This window comes from Salvia splendens, chromosome 5 (genome assembly GCF_004379255.2).
Source record: "Salvia splendens isolate huo1 chromosome 5, SspV2, whole genome shotgun sequence".
In the NCBI taxonomy this organism is placed as follows: domain Eukaryota; kingdom Viridiplantae; phylum Streptophyta; class Magnoliopsida; order Lamiales; family Lamiaceae; genus Salvia; species Salvia splendens.
The window spans coordinates 1,436,215-1,460,347 of NC_056036.1; the positions used below are offsets into that span (position 1 = coordinate 1,436,215).

Sequence of the window (24,133 nt, forward strand, 5' to 3'; positions counted from 1 at the left end):
TTTATTCTAACTACAAGACTCGCAACTTTAGGTAATTACTTCTTCCCGAACTTCAAATATCCGTAGAAATTCACGGGCGATATCGTTTTTGTAGAATTTTGTTAGATAAATTTCATCCAAATTTAACAAGTTTATAAAACTCATGATTTTAATTTTTTACAACCGATGTTTAAAATAGTCGGATGATCAAGAGTTTGACCAAAATTCATGATTTTTTTGGTAATTTATCCAATTTATATGGAAGGAATATCCATTCACAAGAAAACCATAAATAAATGAAATAAATTTGTATGATTTCCATTTCCAGCTATTTGATGCAGCTAACAGAGAGGGGTAATTTTGTCATATTACCTGCAGACAAACACACATACGTACAGAGACGATCCAGTGTTTTTGTATGTATAGGTTTATTACAATCCAAACCCCTCTCTCTCTCTCTCTAAAACCCATCTTTCTTTTCTCTTTCTTCTCTTCTTTCTCCATCTCTGCTTTTTCACTTCTCTTCTTTTCTCACTTCATCCCTTCTCTCTCTCTCTCTCTCTCTCTCTCTCTCTCTCTCTCTCTCTACACGTTCTCTCTTAACTACTCCCATCGGAAAACCAATCAGCCGCCCTCACACGCCGGAAAATGCTACAGAAGCTGGATTCCCCACCTGCACCGCGCCAATTTCCGCGGCCATAGCCGAATTCAGCAAACCTAGCAAAAGCTTCCTTCGATTGAGTGAGAAATTCTTCCAATTTCATCTGAAAAAAGAGGGGTAAAATGCCTGAGACGCTGCTACGCGTGAAGCCAGCTGAGAATTGCGACGAGAAATCGCTAGATAGCTCCACCACCACCACCACGCCGAGGTCAGTGATAATCGTGCCGCGGAGTAAATCTCAGGCGACGTGCAGGAGAGTGACGCCGGCGGCGATTCCGGATGTTGTGGAGAAGCGCCTCCCCAACGGCGATCTGTACATCGGGACGTTCTCGAGCAATACGCCTCACGGATCGGGGAAGTATCTGTGGAAGGATGGGTGCATGTATGAAGGGGATTGGAAGAAGGGGAAGGCCAGCGGCAGGGGGAAGTTCTCCTGGCCGTCGGGGGCTACGTTTGAGGGCGAATTCAAGTCGGGTCGGATGGAGGGAACCGGCACTTTCATCGGGTCGGATGGGGATATGTACCGCGGCTCGTGGTCCGGGGATCGGAAGCACGGCTACGGGGTTAAGCATTACAGCAATGGGGATTACTACGAGGGGCAGTGGAAGAGGAATTTGCAGGATGGACAGGGGAGGTATCTGTGGAGGAACGGGAATGAGTATATTGGGGAGTGGAAGAGTGGGGTGATTCACGGGAGAGGGGTTTTGGTGTGGAGCAATGGGAATAGGTATGATGGGAATTGGGAGAATGGGAGCCCTAAAGGGCAAGGGGTTTTCACTTGGCCAGATGGAAGTTGTTACATGGGATGTTGGTCCAGTGATTCTTCCAAGAATGGGAATCGGAATCTGAATCAGACATTGAATGGGACTTTTTACCCAGCTCACAATGCGAAGAATGGGGTTGTTACGAATGAGGAAGTGAGGAATGGGGGTTTTAATGCCAATTTCGGGTGTAAATTGTCGGCGCCCTTGCTGGTTGTGGGGGAGGAGAGTGTGGATGTGATGGTGGCGGGAGGCGCGGGGAAGAAGAGGTCATCTGTTGGGGTGGACAGGACGTTTCCGAGGCTGTGCATTTGGGAGTCGGATGGTGAGGAAGGGGATATAACGTGTGACATTATTGATAATGTGGAGGCGTCTATGTTGTATAGAGATGGTTTTGTGATTGATAGGGATGCTATTAAGCAGTTCAGGAAGAATCCTTGCTTCCTCAGTGGGGAGGCGAAGAAGCCCGGTGAGACGATTTCCAAAGGGCATAAGAATTACGAGCTGATGCTCAATCTCCAGCTGGGAATTAGGTAATAATGGGGATCCTAGTTTTGATTCTGATGATGTTTTGGTGTTAATCTTTGTGTATTGAGATGCTTCTGTTTCTTGTGCTTGTTGATTAGGTATTCAATAGGGAAGCATGCTTCCGTGTCGCCTACTCTTAAGCTCAGTGATTTTGATCCTAAAGAAAAGTTTTGGACAAGGTTTCCACCTGAGGGATCGAAGCTTACGCCCCCTCATCAATCCACTGACTTTCGTTGGAAGGACTATTGCCCTGTGGTTTTTAGGTAATTAGGCTTGTTTAATGAGTTAATTTTAATATGTTCAGCTGTTATTTTACCATTGATTACTATTATGGCATATGAGAAAGATTATAGAACTTTTTGAACATATTTACTGATGGATTTTGATTTCTCTATCTCCGTGTTCAGACATTTAAGGGAGCTATTTCATGTTGATCCTGCTGATTATATGCTAGCCATTTGCGGGAGCGATGCTCTGAGAGAGCTTTCATCTCCTGGGAAGAGTGGAAGTTTCTTTTACTTGACACAGGATGATAGATTCATGATCAAGACAGTGAAGAAATCAGAAGTCAAGGTTTGTTGTCTAATTCTTTGACTTGTTTATGTTGGAAAAGGAAAAAAAGAGATAAGATTAAGATATTTCTGTATTGGTGGACTGGTTCAACTTGGCTTGGACCACCTTCCTCTTGATAATTGTCATTAATATTGAAGTTGGGTGAATTATTTTGTTCAGGTGCTTACTAAAATGCTTCCAAGCTATTACCAGCATGTTTGCCGTTATGAAAATACCCTTGTGACTAAATTCTTTGGTGTCCATTGTGTCAAACCAGTCGGGGGCGTCAAGGTAAATAATAGTAATTATTATTATTTCGGCTCCCTGATGATGTTATGAGCTTCTATGAGGTAGCTAATTTTAGAAACATTTTCTTGAACAATAGACGCGTTTCATTGTGATGGGAAACATGTTCTGCTCAGACTACCGAATTCATCGAAGGTTTGATCTGAAAGGATCATCCCATGGCCGCAGAACTGATAAGCCCGAGGGAGAGATTGATGAAACCACAACTCTCAAGGACCTCGACTTGAACTTTGTATTTCGTTTGCAGACCAATTGGTATCAAGAACTTATCAAGTTAGTGCCTGGATCCCTCCTGTTTACCTTTAGATTTTTCAATTTTTGATGATAGCTTTGTTCTAATCCGCTTAAGCATCATTACAGGCAAATTGATCGCGACTGTGAGTTCTTGGAGGCAGAGAGAATCATGGATTACAGTCTCTTAGTAGGTCTTCATTTCCGCGATGATAGTACTCGAGACAAAATGGGATTGTCGCCTTTTCTATTGCGCACAGGTAATTATCAATATCTTATCAATTGCTTGGTAATTAATTTGTGATCGCTTACATTAAACTCTTGCTTCTCAGGAAAGAGCGATTCATTTCAAAATGAGAAGTTCATGCGTGGCTGTCGTTTCCTCGAAGCAGAACTGCAAGACATGGATCGAGTTCTAGCTGGCAGGTAAATTTTTCCAACCGCACAGATTATGCTCTCTTTTTTGTACACTTCCAAAAATTTCAGCATGTGATCTTTAATTTCTGGTTAGGTTTTGATTAATTACTTTTTTAGTATTTATATAGAATTTGAATGTGGTAGTTGAATAATTCAAAGAGCCTTTTGGATGGGGGTGGCTATGTAGTTTAGGCAGTTTATTAGAAGACAGTTGTTTGTGGGGTATAGCTAGCTTTTATTGTACCTTTCTTGCAATGCTGTGTTCTTAACATAATTTGCCAATCTATATCATTTAATGACAAAGTTGACATGCTGGTTTTCCTTCCTCTCTTAGCAAAATGAAATCTGTGGGGTTTCATGAAATGAAATAGAAATGCATCTCTCTAGATACATACAGGTGTACACCTTCTTATAGCAATATTTGATTCTTTTGTTCATCATCAGGAAACCACTGATCAGGCTAGGTGCCAACATGCCGGCACGAGCCGAGCGCGTGGGTCGGAGGAGCGACTTTGACAAGTATTCTAGCGGAGGACTTAGCAATTTGAGACCCTCGCGCAGTGGTGAAGTGTACGAAGTAGTTCTCTACTTCGGGATCATTGACATTTTACAAGATTACGACATCAGCAAGAAGCTCGAACATGCGTACAAATCATTGCAGGTGGATTCGACCTCAATCTCAGCCGTTGATCCGAAACTGTATTCCAAAAGATTCCGGGATTTTGTCGGGCGAATATTTATGGAGGACAGGTGAACCTATGCCAATTGTCGAGTGTTGTGTTCTTAGGCGAGTCTTCAATTCTACGGGATGAGCATTGCCATGTAGGATATGCCAACGCGCCACACCTTGAATCGCTGCTACAAGAAGTATATTATAAGCACGGCCAGGGCACCCAGCGACGGGTCCAGCCGAGCCAAGGGAATGGCGGATCGAGCGCACGAGCCGAGTTGGTAACTTGTAAGTTTGTTTGTACATTCAAATGTGGGCTTTTTTGGGTTAATTTTTTGTTAGTGAATGTAAGATTTGGGGGATAGGAAAAAGGGGAAATTAGTGTTTCCCCAAGAAAAAGATTCAAATATGGGAGATGGGATTTTGAATAATGGCATTGTACAGCATATACAGGAAAAGGAGTTATTAAATTATTGAAGAAAATTTTGTTAAGATTTCAAAGCTTCTCTCTTTCATATGTGTGTGTGTATGTGTGTGTGAGAGAGAGACATTTGCTTTTTCTTTTGATTGCAGCAGTGAAAGAGAAGAGGGGAGTGGCCTTTGGACAGATGAAGTAGATATAATAATACATGAAAAGGAGAGAAAGCAAAGGGAGAAAACGATGTGTTTGTAGCACTTTTGTTTATCACTCATTTCCTTTCTAATCCCTATATTGTTTAAAACAGGAAAATATAAATTTCGATCTCTTCACCAAGAAATTGCCACAACATTTTGACCCCCCCCTACCAAGAAAAGGAGTAGTAAAAAACAATCAAGGAACAAACTAACATGACACCTCAATTATATTTACTGCGTTGAGTGAAATATATAATAATTTAATAAAAGTTAGCCGAAAAAATATGAATTTTGGTTAAATTTCAATCCGTTTCGCAATATGAAAAATCAGACAGAAAATCATCCACTTTGATGAAATTGTATCTGATATAAGAGTTGGAGAACTATATTTGCACATCATTATCGTTTGGTTGAGAAATATCAATAATATATAACACGTCGTCGTGAGATAATTACGAACAAATCTAAACTTCATGACCTTTTTGGCTGATTTTTAAAATTGCAGAATTTACCAGAACTCAATCAAAATTATTCAAGAAACAAGATGTTAGATAAAATAGAACTAATTCCAAGGTACTAACATCATCGTCGGTTGAAACTCGTTCATTTCCCAAGCCAATATCAGGTGGGCCACCACTTTGAGTTGTTGAGCCTCTCAATAAAAATCAATATTATAGATAAAACATGATAATTCATTTAAAATAGGAGAGAGAGCTCGATTGGTTATTAAATTTCATCCATATTTCTTGACAAAACCTATGTGGAACATTATTGGAGTACATAACACATGACATAATTCAAACTTTGTGGGTTGTTTCTTGGGAATGTGGTAGGCATTTTGGTCAATTTGATGCAATGATATAGAGAATAGAAATGAATAATGATAGGGTTTCATACCTTTATTATAAGTGGGTCAAAGATTTTGAGAGTGGGGACTAGAGTTTGTCTCCTCTTTTTGACCTTGTTCTCTTTTTTCACAGGATTAAAAAATTAATTTCTCACTATTTTTTTTTTATTTTTTCTTCTCTTTTTATCTCTTCCTGACCCAACACACCTAAAGAAGCTAGTTTTTTGCAATGTTAATGTGTATGAAGATAGATAAGGTTAAATGTTATCCTCTTTTCCTAAGAGGCGAACTTTTGTCGCAAAATAGGTTGCAATTTTACATGATAATGAGATTGTACGACAATATGATTTTTGTAACAATTTTGAAAAAATTTAAACACAAAAAGTAACTTATATGAATTGTATCAAATAGTACTAAAACCCAAAATATATACAAATAAGTACATGGTATATTACATTACTAGTTTATCTTGTAAAGAAAATGAACCCTTCTATACTTGTGAACCTAACTTATATAATCAATAACGCAGACTTTATGAACTCCAGAAATTATAACCGAAAAAGAATACTCCATATTGTTAGATTTGGCGTTATCACTCATCTTATTTTCATAAAAAAAATAAGGGTATTCGGTTTGCAAGATTGTATCCGAAATCAAATTTGTAGTGTGTATGGTTCATGAGATTCAACCCCACAACTCAATTCTAGATGGATAATTATGAGATAATTAGTCATAGCTAACCTCATATAACTAAAATAATCTCATAACTCAATCCTAGATTGTATCTTGGTATTATTTTATCTTGGAAACCGAACACCACCTAATTATACATCTTGAGACTAGCTAGAATTTTTATTTTTTCCATAAGGTTTTAATATATTGAAACAAAATAAACTATCCTATATAAATCATCAAATAGATATATAGTAGTAAAAACAAAATATCCATATACAATATCTATGACCTCATAGCTGAAATTACATCAACTTGTGGTCTACTTTAGATTGAAGGCAATCAATCATTTGGAAATTATCCTAATAGGCTCAAATCCTTTTATTTAACCAAAATATCAACAAATGTGAAAATAGTGAGACTATTAATAATTTATGAACCACAATAAAAGTAAAAAATTTTTGTATGTAAATATAAATATCACCGGCCAAAATCGAAAAAGTGTGAATATATAAGTTAGTGACCACATATAGTGGCGTTACGTTACTGTCTCTGTGTTTTGAGGTGTATATAATTTGATAATCCCATGTGAAATATTATATGGTTTTCGGACATATACGGTAAGGTAATATCACCTAAAAATGATGGTTCATTTGGAAAAATAAAAGGAAATATAATTATGTTATTATTTATTTTTTAAAAAAACAAGAAGAATAAATATCGGTTTGTTTGCTTGGTTTTGAATTTTTATTGACAACAATTTGAATATATTGTGGCAGCGAGCTCCGTTGGCGTGCCTTGTCTCGTGGTCGGGTGGCCCATTCGGTAAGTCCGATAAGAAACTCTGGACAATTTATTCTATATTGTTGCGAGATCAATTTGAGATATTTAAAATAAAATGGTTTTTCAAAATTTTGTGCTTGATTAAAAATTAGAAAAAAAATATTATTGTGGTGATTGGATGCTTTGAGCTATATCAAAAATCTGGTTTCAAAATGACTTATAGTGAAGGATATAGCACTATAGCAGATTATAATAGGGGCTATATATTCTGAATTTTGTATGACATATATACTTAATAATTTTCTTATATTTTGTTATTTTAGTAAAGACTTTTGCAACATTAATTTACATAAATTACTAACAATATCATAATGTATATAATTAAAAAAAAATAGTTTGGTAAGGGCGCATATGTGTGTCCACCAATGTCGATATCACTCGTGATTTTGTACTACCAATTCAGTCCCGGCCTCACTCAAAACATCCTTCATCTACTTCAGTAATAAAGGAAAATTCGGACACCAACTTCTAGTTCGTTTATCAAGACATCAAAGTTGTCATCTCTTAGTAAGGTTTTATAATTATACTACTACTACTACCTTTAGCTTTTCAGTAATTAATTAATTTATTTAGGCAAAGTCAATATTTTACATACATAAATTGTTGAATTATGATAACATAGTATTAAGTCTGAGTGCTTAGTAACGTGCCATGCACTTCCTTGCTTAGGTCAACAACATTTGACATTCAATATTTTATTAATCTTTACCTGAAATTTTAGTCTATTTTAATAAATCCACACATTTGTCGAAAAATCTTGTCTATTATTTTAAACATGTACTTAGCCATTTATTTCTCATCCTTCGAGCGTGACAAGATGCTGAATCTCTGGTGCCATTATTGTCAATAAAATACTTAATAATGCATTTACTTTACCATATTATATCGTAAAATTCGATTATATAATAGAGTTAATAGTTTGTTTCATATATATATATGTTCGAGCTAGAAATTACATCATGAAATATATGATTCCGATGTGAATGTTCTACTTTATTTTGTAAGCTATATGAAGATATACTTTTCATTTGAGTGATAGAATGATGTCGTCTTGATGTTGCAATTATATTTTTCAACATTATTATGATGCTCTTCAGACATCAAAACAATTCGTTTTGACGTCGTTTCGATAATGAAATAAAAAATATAACCATTTTACGTAATTTACAAAATAAAAAAGAATATCTATATCGGTTTTAAACTTTCGGCGTAAAAAATTCTAGATTGAAAATTAAAGATGTAGCATACGCTATTTATTTGTGGCTTGAGCGTTTTATAACCCATAATAGGGCAAAGTCATTTTCCAATAAAGAGGTGAAGGAAATAAATTGCTAATTTAACAAGGTTTCCTACAATAATAGTCACAAAACAATGGGCAAAAAACATTTGATATATATTCAGAAGAAAAAAATACTTTTCAACAAAAAAATTAAAAAGTTCAATAATTATATAATTGTCTGACTCACAAACATGCACACCCATTCATGATGAAACTATACCAAATATAATCATTTTGATACAAATAAGAAAATTCATTGAAATTCCATTCGTGTCACAAATTTATGGTCTCAACAAATTCAATAAATTTCTCATCATCTATCAATTTATTTCCACAGACTTAGTAAAGTGGTATTGTATATCATTAAATTAGGTGAGACAATATGTTGGGGTAGAAATTGAATACTGAGTATTTCCAACATAAGGCTTGTCCACAGTCCGACAAGGGCACTTTCAATACTTGATGACAATTTCAATATTTTTAATTTCATCTTAAGATTTTATAAAATGCTATAACTTATTAAAAAAAATTTGTGCCCATGTACCTAATTATTGGGCCTATTGTTTTTGTATAATGATCTTAATATATTATAATAGAGAATTGATTTTGTTTACAGTTGCAATACCCACTTCCGTTTGATAGTCGAGTTGGGATTTGTCATGCTTGTAAATAAATAATTAAGGTGAGCCATTTATTTTTGTATGAATAAATTTACATGAGTGAAGTATGTAGTGGTACCCAATAATTGTTTTGAGTTTATTACAAGATCTTTGGATTTTGTTTAAGCTCCGTTGAGACCATTGCTATTTGATGGATGAGTATTGATAGATGCTTCGATTTTATTGTTTTTTTTTATCATGATTTTAGACAAAATGTTTATTTTATTTTTTATGTTTATCTTTTGAGCTGTTTATAGCTCGTCATCTATTTGGCGTGAGCATTTTATATTATATAAAAAATAGAAAATAGAAAATAGAAAATTGTGGTACTAATTTTTAAATGATGCTCGCTTATTATATAAGATACATGTCTAATATATGTTTGTAATAATATAAGGCAATTTGTTGTATTTGAATAATTATTTTGTTGATTTACTTCAAAAAATTATTGTTATGGGTCCAACATGATGGGATTAGGGATGGTGCAGATTTTGATCATGTTTGATAAGTAATGGAATTGACAAACACAATGAATATCTTTGGATCAATAACCTTTAATTTATGGTGACTTTGGGCCAATAGTCTTTTAACTTCTTTTAATTTAAATTCACAACAAGGTATCCCATACACACACCATAACAATAACTCATAATTGATAGTATAAAATAAATGTTTCAGGATTATAAAATGGTGTTGTACCATGTCTTTTGTATGTGGATGTGCACTCTTGGAATTGCCCATTGTATGTCAACCACTAAAGCTATAACCATAATTCTTTGGGACCTCCATATAAAAAGTTGATTAAACATAAATATTTGTTTATTTGACACCTTTATTTAAGGAGATATCATAGGCATGAAATATCTCACCAAGAACTAGGAATTAGGTGTGGTGAACGAGTTATGTTCACACCTATAGATAGTTAGTTGTTGTCTAGCTTCTTGCATCTTAATTTCATATGTTGGATAGTTATGTTATTATCGAATTGGATAACCTATTCTTGTTGCATACTATTCATGTTTTGCTTACTATTCTTGTTGATGCTTTTCGTAAAAGAAATTATGATTACGGACATGCAATCTTTCAACAATATATTGAACGTAGCCAACTAGATTTGTTAGTTGTGGGATAGGTTGTGAACAAATTCACACTTTATGACTTTTTCGACTGATTTTTAAGTTGTGGGACAGACTAAAATTTGACCAAATTTCATGTTTGTTCGACAATTTATAACTAGTTATTTGCTTTATTATGAAAAGTGTGTGCAAGAATAGTTGCGCCATCACTTGATTAATGTGATTGACAATGCAACAATGTCATAAGCTTATGTCTTAAATGAGTTAAAAATTTAAGACATGTCATGTTAGGAGTAGGTACAACACATTCAACTTTACAACCACCATAGGAAATTTACACATGAAAAAGTAACATGATAATGTTTTTAGATCTAAAGTGGGACTTGTTGTTGCTAGACATGCATACATATATGGTTCTAAAATTCAAAATTGATTCTTTATGAAATTTATCCAATACAAACTTTGTGTGTGGTTGGATCTTGAATATACTTGCTTTTGACCAGCTCACATTCTCTTTTTTTTTAGCACATTCCATATTTGTTTATCAAACTAATTGAAAATTATAGGATATTGACCCAATTTCAAGACATATTTCAAAATGTCTAAAATGTTTTAATTGTATAATTATGACGTTTAGAACTTAGATAGTGTCACAAAAACGTCTTCAGTCACTTCTTTTCTCGAGTAATCAATTTGTCCCCTTTTAAAAGATATTTTTGTAGCATTATCTAAACGGTGGATATCAAAATGTTAATGTGTAATTAGTGCAGGTTTTGAATGTTGTTACGTTGAGTCAATATTGTCCACATATATGTGTAGCACGAATAATCATTTGTGTCCTTGGATTTATATATTCATTTATCATTTACATAATTGAACTTACAAATGATGGGCCGAGTAATCCACCAAGGGCAAATTTGGGCCTGATTGTTATATAAATAACTCGGCCCATGTTGATAGAAACGCAGCTGCCTAGTGGGCCTTGTGGGTATCTTAACCTACAATCATGGATGCCTATCGGTTATCGACTCAATTTTTTACCCAAATTGATCCGAATCGAATTATCAAAAAAGCTTAAACTTGAATCATGAAAATTAATCCGAACCGAAAAATCAAACTTGCACAAAAATTCAAAAAAGAAAAAAACTAAAAATAACCAAAATTCCAAACAGAATGAGAATTTGTAATATTTTTTTTGTAAGTAACTATCTTAGAAAACAAATTTTTGAAAGTTAGATTAAAAATTACTGTACCACACTTATTTTTATTGATTACCTTATTTTCGAAATAACAAGTACTCCCTCCTGAAAATTTATCACTTATTTACAATTTCATATGTCTCTAAAAATTTATTACCTTTCGTCCTTATCATTTCTGGTAGTAGACCCCACATTCCACTAACTCATTTTCACTCACATTTTATTATAAAACTAATATATAAAAGTAGTACACATATATCCTCAACTTTTTCAATTCACTTTTTAATTACATTTATTAAAATCTGTGCAGGGTCAAATGGTGACAAATTATAGAGGACGGGGGAGTACTTTTCAGTATCCAATAACAATAATCCCAAAAATGACTGACACTTGTTTTTATTGATAACCTTAATTCCGAAATAACAATAATTACTTTTCAGTATTTACAACAAAAATCGAACCGAACCAAAAAAACGGAGTAAAAAACTAAACCGAATCGAAAACCGAAAAATATACCAAACCAAATTCAATAAACACATATATGATGAACGTGACACACATAAAATAAACCTATGCTGCCTCTCACACTAGTTATAAATTTCATTCATCACAACATCCAAAAATGAAAAACCTAAAGAAGAGAATCAACAATAAGATTAAGCTCCTCCACACTCACAGCTCCATCTCCATCCCCGTCCATCGCTCCCACAATCTCCCTGCAATCATCCAACGACAGATCCACCCCCAAATCACAAACGCCTCGGTGGAGCTCCTCCGCCGTCACGACGTCGTTTTCCTGCATGTTGAGGCCTCGGATCGCCGCCTTGAGCGGTCCGAGGCCGCTCAATTGGAGGCTCTGCGTGTTCATTTCGACGAACTCGGCCAGGCTCAGCTGCCCGTCTCCGTGCATGAGGGTTTGTACCTCGCGCTCGGTGACGTTGTACCCGAGCGAGGCCATGATCCCGCCGAGCTCCTGCGCGTTGATCAAGCCGTCGTTGTCGGAGTCGAAGGCGCGGAAGGCCTCGATGACGCCGAGGATGTGGTTGAGCGCGTCGACGTCGACCGGGGTGGGAGTTGGCTGAGACATGGTGTGGTTTTGGGATGGGGTTTTAATATATGGTTGCATTGGCTAGGGTTTATTTATAGGAGGGGGAGAGAGGGGAATAAATATATGAGGTAGTTTTAGCATAGATGCTTATGCTTTGGATATCTCTATTCCTGATTTAGTGGAGAGGGTATATAATTCTAGTGAGCCCACTATGTGGTACTATGAGCTTCAGAGTCAGTGACGGATGGAGGTGGGGTTGGATTATCGGGGCCCACCGTCGGCCAATGAGTGTTGTAGTGAAATTCCGCGCATTAATCAGTTCGATAATCCATGTCAACTCCATTTCTTATTCCACGATACCTCTGCCTTCGCCACAACCATTTTCATTTATATTTCTCCCTTCATAAATATCTCATTTTTCCATATTAGACTAATTTTTTCTACTATTTTTCATTTACAATGTTAAACAATTTCTTAAAATATGAGCCGGTAAAAATGAGATATTTATTGGAGGGAGTATTAATTTATTTTTTATTGGGGAACTATGTTGTTAACAACAAGATTGAGCTTATTGATTTGTTAATTAAGTTTTTTTTTTGTGTCATCTAGGTATACAAATGATGCAATTGTTTTACATGTTTACAAAAATAAATAAATTTCTAATTAGATTGACACGGTAGTTTTTCCTTTCGAATTTGTTATCTTTGATTCATTTTCATTGCAACCTTTAAAATTTTATTCGGTAGATTATGAATTATTTCTTTTTTGGATTATTATAGCAGAAAATTTTGTATGCTTCTTTCCATTTTAAAAGTTTTGAGAGTGATTATTACACATTGACCCTGCCACACTTTATTATTACTAATACATTTACACATTGTGTATAGTGCAATTTCAATAATAGAATTACGGTTTGAATTTATTGAAAAGTCGAATAACTGTCGAAAAAAGACTGATATTAGCTAAGGAAGGTAGAAAGCAACTCACGATCAGTTTATTAATGTCTGAAGCAGTACATCAAATGGTAGTTTTATGTCATTGTTAAATATTTCTAAAAATGGAAGCCATCCATGTTTGGGATGGACGATAATGTACACTACACCACAGATACTTTAAATAGCAAAAACACATACAACATTCATTACTTAAACACAGAAGTTCAGGACAGCAGATTCCTCACATGCGCCGATAATCCGGATTGAACGCGAGCGCCTCCTGGTAGATCAGCTCCCTCATCTGATCCTCTGTGAGCGAGTGCTGCTCGAAGTCGAAGCTGAAAGGGACCGAGCAAGTGGGCTCGTCGCTGATGTCGTGGAGCGAGTTCAGGTATGGGTGGGCCAATGCGCCTTCGACTGGAAAGCCACGACAGACAAGAAATAGATCAGATGAAGGCTCCATGGACCATAGGATGACTAGTATAGTTTCCATGATGCGTAGATTATAGGAAAGTGACGATTCTAACCTGTGAGCCGTTGCCTGGGATCAAATGTCAGCATCTTCTCGACAAGATCAACAGCAAGAGGGTGCACCTGAGGGAACTTTTCGGTGAATGACTGTCGACGATAATGAGGGAGTTGCCTGATATATCGTTTTGCATTTTCATTCAGAAGACCTAACTCAGCCTCTGTTGGTGTACCAATCAGCTGCAAGCAAGCAAGCAAGCAATTAACTAAAAATCAGTAATTAACCTGAGACGAATTTATGAATACATCGTGATAACAGCGATAAGCAAGCATCGGTAGTTGGAAACAACGACGGAAGTAAATTTGACTTTATCTGAAACTAGATGATAGATACACAGAGAGATACCTCTATGAGCAGGCGTAACTGGTGCACGTGATCTCTACCTGGAAACAGTGGTTTCCGGTCCATCAATTCCATAAATATGCACCCGACTGACCATATATCGATAGCTGCAGTGTAATCAGATGAATTTAACAAAAGTTCTGGCGGCCGGTACCATCTTGTGACGACATATTCAGTCATAAAATCAGTTTCAGACGTGACTCGTGCCAGTCCAAAATCACAGATCTTTAGGTCACAATTTGCATTCAGAAGAAGATTGCTTGGCTTTAAATCCCGGTGTAGGACATTTGCTGAATGTATGTATTTCAGCCCTCGGAGGATTTGATACAAAAAATACTGCAAAAATGACATTATGAGTTATTTTGCCATCAAATTTATAACAATGAATGCAGAAACTTCTTCTAAAGAAAAGTAAGTGCGAAATTGATAAAGACAAAATGTAAACAAAGATTACATCTTGGATTTAAGTATAAGAAAATGCTCATACACAAAATTATTCACACACACACACACATTAAAATCTTCGGTCTTTTTTTAAGTGCAAAAATTATGAACTGCAAGATGATTATGAGAAGACCAACCATAATTTGATAGAAAAAAGGAAAATTTATGAACTGGAAAGTGGAAGGTGAATGTGAAATATTTTCCACCCATTTGAGGGAGGATTATAATAACATAAACAAGCACACACATCGGAGGGACTAGGGAGAGAGACTTTCTAGCAATTTTGGTATGTATGCTCACCCAATACTACCAGAAAGAACATGACAAAGGAACCTTATTTATCTTTTGTCACAATGTGTCAAGTTGAGGTTGATCTCTTAAAGACGAAACTTTGGAAAAGGCTCCGAAATCAGTAAGAAAATGAGAATATTCTATAATTGTAATCAAACTCAAGATTATTCACACTTTTAGGTCGAACTAGATGTCTAGATTAAGTAAATTAAAAGTACCCATCCAAATCAGTCTAGCTAAGGACAGGCCAACGAGTAGGTAAAAATAGTCTAAAGAAAGTTAAACTCGTGCTGCCTTGTTTACCAATTGCATCATAAATAAGACAAAAAATTGTCACCATGTCAATAAATTGTATGGCTAAATGAGGAAAATAAAGATCCAGTAAAACAGCCAATCATGGCATGAATAATGCTAAAATCGAACCTGACAATGCTCCTCCGACAAAGGTTGATTAGACCGAATAATTTGATGGAGATCAGTATCCATAAGCTCATATGCAATGTAAACATCGTTAAACACTTCCCTTTGTGGCGGTGGAATTACATCTCTGATTGAAATAATCTGCACCATACAAGAATTTCATTCTATCATTAAATGAATGAAATCATGGCAACAAAATACACGATACCTTTATTAAATGTATTAACAGATAAAATTAGGCACGTGAAAGTATGATAGATAGAAGTTGCCAAATAGCTTAGTGATTTAAAGTCTGCTACTAAACGACAAAAAGTGGATAGACAAAACAGTTAACAGTTAAGTGATAGGAAGACATGTTGCACAAAGTGAGGATCAAAAGGACTTTGCGAACACCAAGAGATGTTCAGCAATGGTAATAGATACCTGTAGTTGCCTTTTGAAGAAGTAAAAGTAGAACAAGTAGTTACATGACAACCCAATTGATGAAAAGAATTGGGATTTCTCTAGAAGGCAGATACCATCCAAGGAGGTGAAAAAATTTTAGAAGAATCAGTAGGCATGATGTTGTTGGATAGCATGCCATCATGGCAACTAATACAGCAGCATTAACAGTATATGTGTGACAAATTTTCCCGAGGTAATAGAAACCTCATATTTAACGGCATACTCAAACAAGATTAGGTTAATTATTTCTGCGATTTTTTATTCGCTAGCAAATTTGGCTTTTTAAGGGTTTAGTTCAGGGTTAATCAGACTCTAAATGTAAAAGCTTGAGCCTTTCCCCGAAGGGTCATTTTGAGGTAACAAGAAGACATAGAGAAAGTAAGCTCTAAGGCGTATACAAGTGGAAAATATGGATAAGGATAATACTTAATACACAAGGTCTTTTGTTGGAATTAATTTATTGAGCTGAATACCCTAATTTCAAATTTCAGAAGAATGATTGAAATGGAAAATAAGATTGTTTATTTCTGATTTAACTCTCTTAAGTTCCTTATTATACAATAAATACTATTATAAGAAAACAATAGTAATACATGGCTCAATCAAAGCAGCACATCAGTAAACATGCACAAGAACGTAAAAAAGCCGCATATCATTCCCTTATGGTCTTACGTCAAACCCTCGAATAATTTTAAAAAGGAAAAGTTCAATAAATACCAGTAACTTCAACACTGAAAAGTGGAAATAATTGCTATAGGAAAAGAAAATTATGTTGGTAAAAAGAATAACTCCAATGCAAGATACACTAAATTTACTAACAATTGGTAGTTTAGAAAAAAAGTCCTCTCACACTCCCAAGTCCTACCCGTTCATCATTTATGCAAACATAATCATGTTAGTATTTAGTAACACTACTAATTGAGAGTGAACTCCCCTATTTAAATTGGCACCAAATAGAGAGTATGCATAATGGGTGTGGTTTTAATCTCTAGCTACAACTCATAGTGATCGCACGTTGCTCGTATACACATGGGACGTGGTCGATTAAAGTGGAATCTTGTGTGCATGGTGAATGAAGGCGTGATCGATAGAATGGGAAGATAGAGATCGAAATGCAAGGAAGAGGGCAACCGAGTGCAAGAGACTTATCCTAAGTTGTCAGTTATTGCTTAAAGTACATTAGGTTTTATATTTCAATTAGGAGTCTTTAGTTGATGTGTGTTTATCTTTTAGAAGTCCGAGTTGTAGTAGGACTGTATGAGTCTATTTCAATATCTATTTAAGCTCCTTTGATGTTAGAGAAGCAGGTGTTTGAGTCTATTGTTGTATCCGACAAGTGCCGTGAGTGTGGTTACGACTTTGTTCCTTTCTTGGTTAAGACTTGTTCCTTTTTGTTATCTTTCATATTCATCAATCCACCATTATTATCACGCTGACTGAATTCGGTACCACCGCCTTTCCCTCCATGTGAACAACAACAGTAACAAAAAACTACCATGCTTAATGACTTCCCACGTTTGAAATAAGATCATTATATTATAATTGCACAAATCTATACAGAGAGAAAACAAAGGGGTAAAGAGTTACTAAAAAGGGCTAGTCTTTCTTAAAAGGACACTAAAGCTTAACAGTATCTCTCATCATGAATCAAAAAAATGCCAAAAACTTACTATAGACATATAAAACTTACATTTATGGTTCATATTCCAACTTTTTCACACATTAAAAGTAAAAAAACTTGTCTTCTTGTGCTATCCACAGATCCATAGCCATCAAATTAGGAAGGCTATGCATAGTTACAGAACACAAATTAGAATGAAATCATGTTCCTTCCTGGAAAAAAAACCAACTCTTAACCTTTCAAAAAAGGAAAACCTAAAATTAATCACCAGCTACTGAATCAAACTCATAAATTGAATCAGTAGCAGAATCATCCAAATCATAAATCAAACACAAAATGTACCATGTAAACCAGCTTCCACAGCTCATAAAAATCAGAAAGCAAATAAAACTCATAGAAAAGCAACAATTACATCAGAAGCTCCCAAATAATGAAGAAAAAGGCACTAACATTTTCATGATCCATGTGTCGCAGAAGCTTGATCTCACGGAGAGTCCTCTTCGCATCGATTTTATTATCGAAAGCATTCGCTATCTTCTTAATAGCAACATGCTCACCCGTCTCCGAATTCACAGCCGAGCTACCAAAAACACACAAAATCAAAATCAAAACAAAATTAATCTCAGCTGCTTTTTACAACAATCGAGGATTTAAGGTTACCAAACGATGCCGTATGCGCCTTTTCCGATTGGCATGATTGGGGGTTTGTATCTGGAGGTGACCTCGAAGACGTTGCCGAAGATGTTGTACTGGATGAAGCGGCCGCCGTGGCTGAGCGCGGCGGGTATCTGATCTGGCGCCGGCGCCGGCGGAGGATGCAGCTGCGGCTCCGCCTCCGACATCTCGTCGTCGGCCGGGTGATTTCCGTCCACCATTTTGTGTGTGTATTGTCAGTTGCTGAAGAGAAAGGGAAACAAGAAAATGTATGTATTTTTAGGTCATAAAATTTTAGAAAATTGTAATTAATGATTATGCAAATATAGAATGAAGTGAGATAAGAAAAAGAATAATTTTTTTTATTATTATAAAAAAATATTCAGTTACTTGAAAACTCAAAAATCTGAACAGATGGGAGTTTCATTGTTGATATCAACATTATTTTTCTTCCATTTATAGTTTTATTTTTCATTTTGATTTGTTCATAAAATTAATTTTATTTTATTCAGGGAAAATTGCTCTTTCATTCAACTTTTTTTCTTTCTATTTTAATAATCATTAAATTTCAACTTTTTTTCAATTATCACAAAATGAGGTGTTCAATGATGCTCAATATAACGTTATTTAATTAAAAAAAACTTATTTAAATGAACAACACATTTCCCGACATGACTAAAAGTCATTGTATACAAATGAGATAAAATGAAACTATGATTTAGTAATATTTTGTATTCAAACGTTACGGAATTGATCAGAATCAAATTTTATGAGGTAAATAGTTATTGTCCCTATATGTTTAATTTATTTTAGTATCCATGTTCTTTATTTCCATGTCAATATTATTTATTTATTAATCTGTTTAAATACACATATAACATTGTATAAATTTAAGATGATGTTACATACAGTGTTAGTAAAGTATGACAAATTTTGAACATGAAATAAGATGTGAGTTTCAGTTTAAGACGATGTTACAGATATCTGAATTCATAATTAGTTGTTTGAATCAAAGAGCGAATTATTAGGGGTTTTAATCCATAATCAAGGCTAAAGTATGTTAGGGTTATAATTAAAGGAAGCTATGAATATGAAGCTCCAAATAATAAAGTGTTTGATGTTGATTCCCACTTATTTCAACCAATGCAAGTACTCAAATAGTTAAATAGTCCTAAGCTCATTTATTCTTTTTTTGGATAAATTACACTTTAATCCTAAACCATTAAAATATGAATAGTATAATTAAAATTATTGATAATTACAATTAAATCAGGAAAAATCATGAAAAAACTCAAACTGCAAGAGAGTAAAAGAAAATGGAGTAGAAAGTAGTACAGTAGAAATGAGGAGCAACAGCACAAACATTGATCAAAAAAGTTGTGGTGAATATTTCTTATTTTATGACAAATCCTGTGCTAACTATTTCGGGACCTAAATTGTCAAATTTTGCTCAACAACATAAAGCAAATTCCCCCAGGCATAGCTGTGCCCAGATTATAATTTTAAAACAATCTCAAAACGGTCGGAGTTTGTTGTACGAGCCGAGCTGAGCTTTACCTGCGGTCTCTCGACCTCCTCGCCTGCCTCGTGAACAAGAGCCGGGCGTGTGGACGCGCGATCCGGGAGATGTTACGGCCGGTGGTTCTTGAGGCAAGTCTAGCCTGTAGCCTGCGGAAGAACCCCTCGCCGAGAGAGTCGTAATCGCCCTCGGGAGCGAAAGGGGAGTCGTTCCATCCACCACCACCGCGAGTTGGAAACCTGAAGAATGTGCCGTCGAAGAGCCCGTCATCATCGTCGCTGCCACCGGAGATTCCGTGGTTCCCCTCTATCACGTAGTCGCCGAAGACGACCGCCCCAGGCATACTAGCTCTGATTGTACTGAACACGTCGCTTAGATCTTGCTCCCTCTCGAGCTTTTTCCACTTCTCCGCCAGCGAAGGATCTACATCCCGAGGGCATGCCTTTGGGTGCTCCACCTTTACATGTTTCTTGATCTCCTTGTAAGTTCCAACAAACGAGCAATTCTCTTGTGCGCAGGCTCGGTTCTTGGAATTCAGGTACCGGCGAGCAGGCTCCAGAACAGTCCAACCTTTCACCTCCGAACGACAAAGTGGGCACAGAAGCTCGGATAATTTACTCTTCATATCGAGACAACTGGATTCTTCTGAGAAATTAAAACTAGCAATTGACCCTTGCCAGGATTGTGCTTGGGGGTTCGAGGTTACCTTGGCGGAGGCCTTACTGTACTGCTCAAGACAGTTAGAGTATCGGTTGCTCGTAGCGCACATATAGGGACGGCAACCCTTTTCATACGAGGAACAAAGCAGGAGGACAGCATTGTGAGGAGACTCTAAGCAGATGGAACATACAGCGATGTCCCACTCTTTCTTTTCTGATGCCCTCGGTTGTAGCTTTTCATGGTGCGTGTCTCCACAAGCCTTCTTACGTCGAGATGATAACTTATGCAGGATAGCTCCATGGCCTTGGGAGCCAACTTCCGGCTGCATCTTCTTGGATTTTGCCATTTAAACAATTGGACCACCCGTATCACACCCCTGCCTGACCACCAAGAAACATACAATGATAAATAAACAGAAACCCGAAAGGAAAAAGCTTTTGTGAGCAACTCAGATATCAATCAGCATCACCCTTTTATTGTTATATTTCATTAAGAAATAGAACAAAGTTCCAATTATCTTCTACGTCACTGTTATAAAGCTTGTTTGGTGACCCATGATTTTCCAACAATATGAACATATTTAAGTAATCATCGACTCATCAATCAAAAAGACTATGATATATGCCAGTTCATCAATCATTGATGGTTTCAGAGATATCAACCATATTTGGACATACAATAATACCTAAAACTACCACAGAGAAACATACAGAATGTCATTGGGACCACAATGATTTAACCCTGGAATGGGTGAATTTTCATATATCTATCCCCTAAGTAACGGAACTGAACAAGATACAACTCCAGCCAGACTAGAAAAAATGAATAAATCCATAAAAGACCTACATCTGCACACATAGGGATGATTCATTTGTTGGATTCCTTTTAGCCTTTGCATCATTATACCAAGATATCTTTGTTCATAAATCACAACTCAAAAAATTATCCTGGTGAGTCATAGCAGCAATAATAAAAGATACAATATATAGACCAATAGAAAGAGAAAATTTCCTCATATATTAGCAAAACACAAACTATCATCAATTTTCCATCTTCTAAATTGTGAGATTTTAAAGAAAAAGCCATTGGTCCTATTAATGTGCCATAATAAAGATCACAGTAAACTGTAATACAATTATACGACCCAACAACGATAGAGAGGTAACAGAAAAAGATAGTATCCAATCAAAGCATAAGACTTTAAAGCAGGCAAAAGTACCCTACAAGTAGGATAGAGCTGTATATATGTACATAACCTCTGTATCCACTATCCCAAGCTTTCATTCCAAAGACTATTTTCCAGAGTTAATATAAACATATAACAAAAGATTAAAAGACTTTAAAAGATTACAGTCTTTGCTAACATGTTATCAAGTAACACCCCTAGTGTCATGAAGTTACTCGATTGTTAAAATTTTACTGGAAATCTGAACAAAGAATACCACAATTAACAACCATATGATTGCATATAGTCAGCTTCATGAATTCTTCATGCAATTCCAATGCACACACGCAATATACGACCAAAATAACACTCTCATTTAACTAACATGTTCTAATCATAAATAGTTATCATTAAAACAAGAAAAGAATGTCAGCAAGAAAATATCTTTTCAGTTCGTAAAGGGGCAAATGCCAAATAAACATAAAAACACTTCCAAGTTCCAATACACACACGCAATCTAGTCCTTCACACATGAATTTGGGGTTTTCAGCACCAATTTAATGATATTTACCACTACTAAAACTTAATCTTCGAGAAAACTTCTAGAAAAAACTGAAATTTAATAAATGTAGTTCACTTATTTGAAGTTCATCTGTGCACTTCATGAAAAAAGTCACCAGAATCGCAACGTTGTCGTCCAAAAACCCTAAATTTCAAAGCTCATCGACGAATTTAGGCAAAAAAAACATTAATTACGCACTCTTAAAAGCATTTTGGATTAATTTTAAACACCTGATTATTTTTAGTTGCTGTTATTCATCACTCATCAGCGAGCCCTAGGTAACTCCATTTTCACGAATCCGACAAGAAGACCACAAAAAAGTTATCCCCTCAAATCTCACATCACTGATTTAGCAGCACGCATATGTAGAGCAGATATTCATAAATTTCAAGGAGGGAAAAAAGTCACCAACAACAGCCTATTGAAAAAAAAATCAGGATAGCGCCGCTTCACCTCTTTCAGTTCAACTATAATCCATTTTCAAAATTCGTATAAAAATCGGAAACGAAAAAGTAAGTCGCAAATTGAAGTTTACCTGAATCTTCTCCGAAGCAGTAGAAGAAATGGATGCAGAAGTTACAGTTTCAAAGCTTTTTTATACTGAGAGAGAGGGAATAGAATTTCACCACGAAATGTAACAAAGAAGATTTAAAATGGCATTCATTTGCCAAATTGATTAAAATTCATAAAAATGGAATGCAGATCTAAATATTATAAATATAAATTTTCTATATGCATAGGTTGATTTGGATTTAGATCTTGCGACTAATTATGGGTCTGATTTTGTGTTGGGAAGTAGATTTGGAATAATTGTATACTTAGAGCATCCACTACAGGCGACCTTCCCCAATAGCTCCGCCCCTCTTTTTGTCCACAACCCCAATTTTTTTATCCATGACCCTATTTTTTTCCTCCACTGCCCCACTATAGAAGGACACTTCCAATAGTCCCGAAATTTTATAACCAATTTTCATTTTAATTTTTTCATTTCGTTTTTAAATCAACTGAATTGAAATAATTATAAAACGAGGTGATTGAGACCGAATATTCTTTGTATTGGCAAAGGTAAAATTATACAACGAACGTCAAAAAAGAAAATACAAATAAAAACGCCGCCACCGTCTAGTCGGTGGCGTCGTCCGATTCCTCCGCCGCTTCTCCATCGCCGGCCGCCGCTGCCCCAGGACCCTCATCAGCCAAGCGCAGACGGCGCTGGATCCGATGTATGAGGTCGGAGTATATATTCTTGATGTACGGGTCGGTTGCGGCCTCATATTTACTGCAGACTTCACTCAATTCATGCGTCAGCTGCACATATACGTTATCCCTCAAGACCTCGCTGGCAAAAGGGGCCCTTGACAGCGGTATATGCGCGGGCTGCGGGGTGCGCGATCCAGACGCTGCCGACGATCGGCGGGAGGAACCGCCAACTTCTCTAGCGCGTCGGATAGATGCACGTTGTCCCGGAGGGCGGGCGCGCCTAGAGTGTGTAGCGGAGGGCTCTGCGGCTTGCTCTTCGTTCAGGTCGAACGATTGCGAGCCGCTGCCGCTGCTGTAGTCCCCGACAATGTTGTGTCTTGTCCGATTCGACGCCAGAGCCTGCTCTTGGGCACAGATGGCCTTGAATTTCGGGCAGTCCTGGAGAACTAGAAACTCCTCCCACATTGTGAACTTCGTATGGCCGAGTGTGTTGTATTGCTCTATCGAAAGTTCTTTCACGTCAGCCTTGCTTCGGCCACTCTCCGCATGGAGCAGGTTGTTCTGGTATATGCCCGCGAACCCCCGGGTGGCCGGCAGAATCCTAGACCACTTCTTGCGGAGCTGTTCCCCGGCACGCTGGTTGGCGCCGCGAGGTTTGAACTCGTTGTACGCCTGCACGACGCGCTTCCAAAAGCTCCCCTCGGTCTGATCGGTGCCCACTATGGGGTCTGATGTGGCAGCATCCCACGCCCTCGCCACAACAACGGAATCCGCTTTGGTGTAGTGCGTGGCCTTTTTTTCCGGCTTGAACTGAGCCGCTGGCCGAACTGCCACCACCGGAGCCGACGCTGCTGCTCGATCCGCCGGCTCCGCTGACATTGCCCGATCCGCCACCGCCACCGCGTTCGGACCCCCCGACTCTCGTCGCAATGGGCGTATCCGGTACGCCAGAACTAAGCAGATCGAATATCGTATCTAGTGCGTCTTGATCTGCCTCAGTGAAA

General features: G+C 36.8%; 4 protein-coding genes across 5 annotated transcripts; 1 reads left to right on the forward strand and 3 right to left on the reverse strand.

Moving 5' to 3' along the window:
- Nucleotides 1-456: 456 nt before the first annotated feature.
- LOC121803608 (phosphatidylinositol 4-phosphate 5-kinase 1-like) lies at nt 457-4,597 on the forward strand. The gene is made up of 8 exons (XM_042203239.1): nt 457-1,934; nt 2,028-2,192; nt 2,337-2,502; nt 2,662-2,772; nt 2,867-3,060; nt 3,148-3,278; nt 3,351-3,444; nt 3,880-4,597. Exons 1-8 carry the CDS (start codon nt 763-765, stop codon nt 4,187-4,189), a joined length of 2,343 nt encoding a protein of 780 aa, XP_042059173.1. The 5' UTR covers nt 457-762; the 3' UTR covers nt 4,190-4,597.
- Nucleotides 4,598-11,806: 7,209 nt separating this feature from the next.
- On the reverse strand, nt 11,807-12,422 carry LOC121802764 (probable calcium-binding protein CML29). Its single transcript, XM_042202458.1, has one exon. The coding sequence runs from the start codon at nt 12,419-12,421 to the stop codon at nt 11,927-11,929; it is 495 nt and encodes a 164-aa protein (XP_042058392.1). The 5' UTR covers nt 12,422; the 3' UTR covers nt 11,807-11,926.
- Nucleotides 12,423-13,315: 893 nt separating this feature from the next.
- LOC121802567 (mitogen-activated protein kinase homolog MMK1-like) lies at nt 13,316-18,311 on the reverse strand. Its single transcript, XM_042202256.1, has 6 exons — nt 18,030-18,311; nt 17,820-17,949; nt 15,308-15,445; nt 14,153-14,485; nt 13,806-13,986; nt 13,316-13,695 (listed from the first exon to the last, which is right to left on the reverse strand). Exons 1-6 carry the CDS (start codon nt 18,242-18,244, stop codon nt 13,520-13,522), a joined length of 1,173 nt encoding a protein of 390 aa, XP_042058190.1. The 5' UTR covers nt 18,245-18,311; the 3' UTR covers nt 13,316-13,519.
- A 1,076-nt stretch (nt 18,312-19,387) lies between these two features.
- On the reverse strand, nt 19,388-22,697 carry LOC121805280. 2 transcript variants are annotated; one of them, XM_042205084.1, is made up of 2 exons: nt 22,465-22,697; nt 19,388-20,578 (listed from the first exon to the last, which is right to left on the reverse strand). In XM_042205084.1, the coding sequence occupies exon 2, from the start codon at nt 20,546-20,548 to the stop codon at nt 19,577-19,579; it is 972 nt and encodes a 323-aa protein (XP_042061018.1). In that variant the 5' UTR covers nt 20,549-20,578; nt 22,465-22,697; the 3' UTR covers nt 19,388-19,576. The 2 variants fall into 2 exon arrangements, with proteins under 2 accessions (XP_042061018.1, XP_042061017.1); XM_042205083.1 differs by having other exon boundaries at nt 19,388-20,582.
- Nucleotides 22,698-24,133: the final 1,436 nt, after the last annotated feature.

What these genes read in the sequence shown, in the direction of transcription:
- LOC121803608 (XM_042203239.1), top strand. Translation starts at nt 763, where the DNA reads ATGCCTGAGACGCTGCTACGCGTGAAGCCAGCTGAGAATTGCGACGAG. An exon ending in AATCTCCAGCTGGGAATTAG is followed by an intron (nt 1,935 to 2,027) that starts GTAATAATGGGG and finishes CTTGTTGATTAG; the next exon opens with GTATTCAATAGGGAAGCATG. An exon ending in TGGTATCAAGAACTTATCAA is followed by an intron (nt 3,061 to 3,147) that starts GTTAGTGCCTGG and finishes GCATCATTACAG; the next exon opens with GCAAATTGATCGCGACTGTG.
- LOC121802764 (XM_042202458.1), bottom strand. Translation starts at nt 12,421, where the DNA reads ATGCAACCATATATTAAAACCCCATCCCAAAACCACACCATGTCTCAG.
- LOC121802567 (XM_042202256.1), bottom strand. Translation starts at nt 18,244, where the DNA reads ATGGTGGACGGAAATCACCCGGCCGACGACGAGATGTCGGAGGCGGAG. An exon ending in GGCGCATACGGCATCGTTTG is followed by an intron (nt 17,950 to 18,029) that starts GTAACCTTAAAT and finishes TGTTTTTGGTAG; the next exon opens with CTCGGCTGTGAATTCGGAGA. An exon ending in TGTCGGAGGAGCATTGTCAG is followed by an intron (nt 14,486 to 15,307) that starts GTTCGATTTTAG and finishes TCATTTTTGCAG; the next exon opens with TATTTTTTGTATCAAATCCT.
- LOC121805280 (XM_042205084.1), bottom strand. Translation starts at nt 20,548, where the DNA reads ATGGCAAAATCCAAGAAGATGCAGCCGGAAGTTGGCTCCCAAGGCCAT.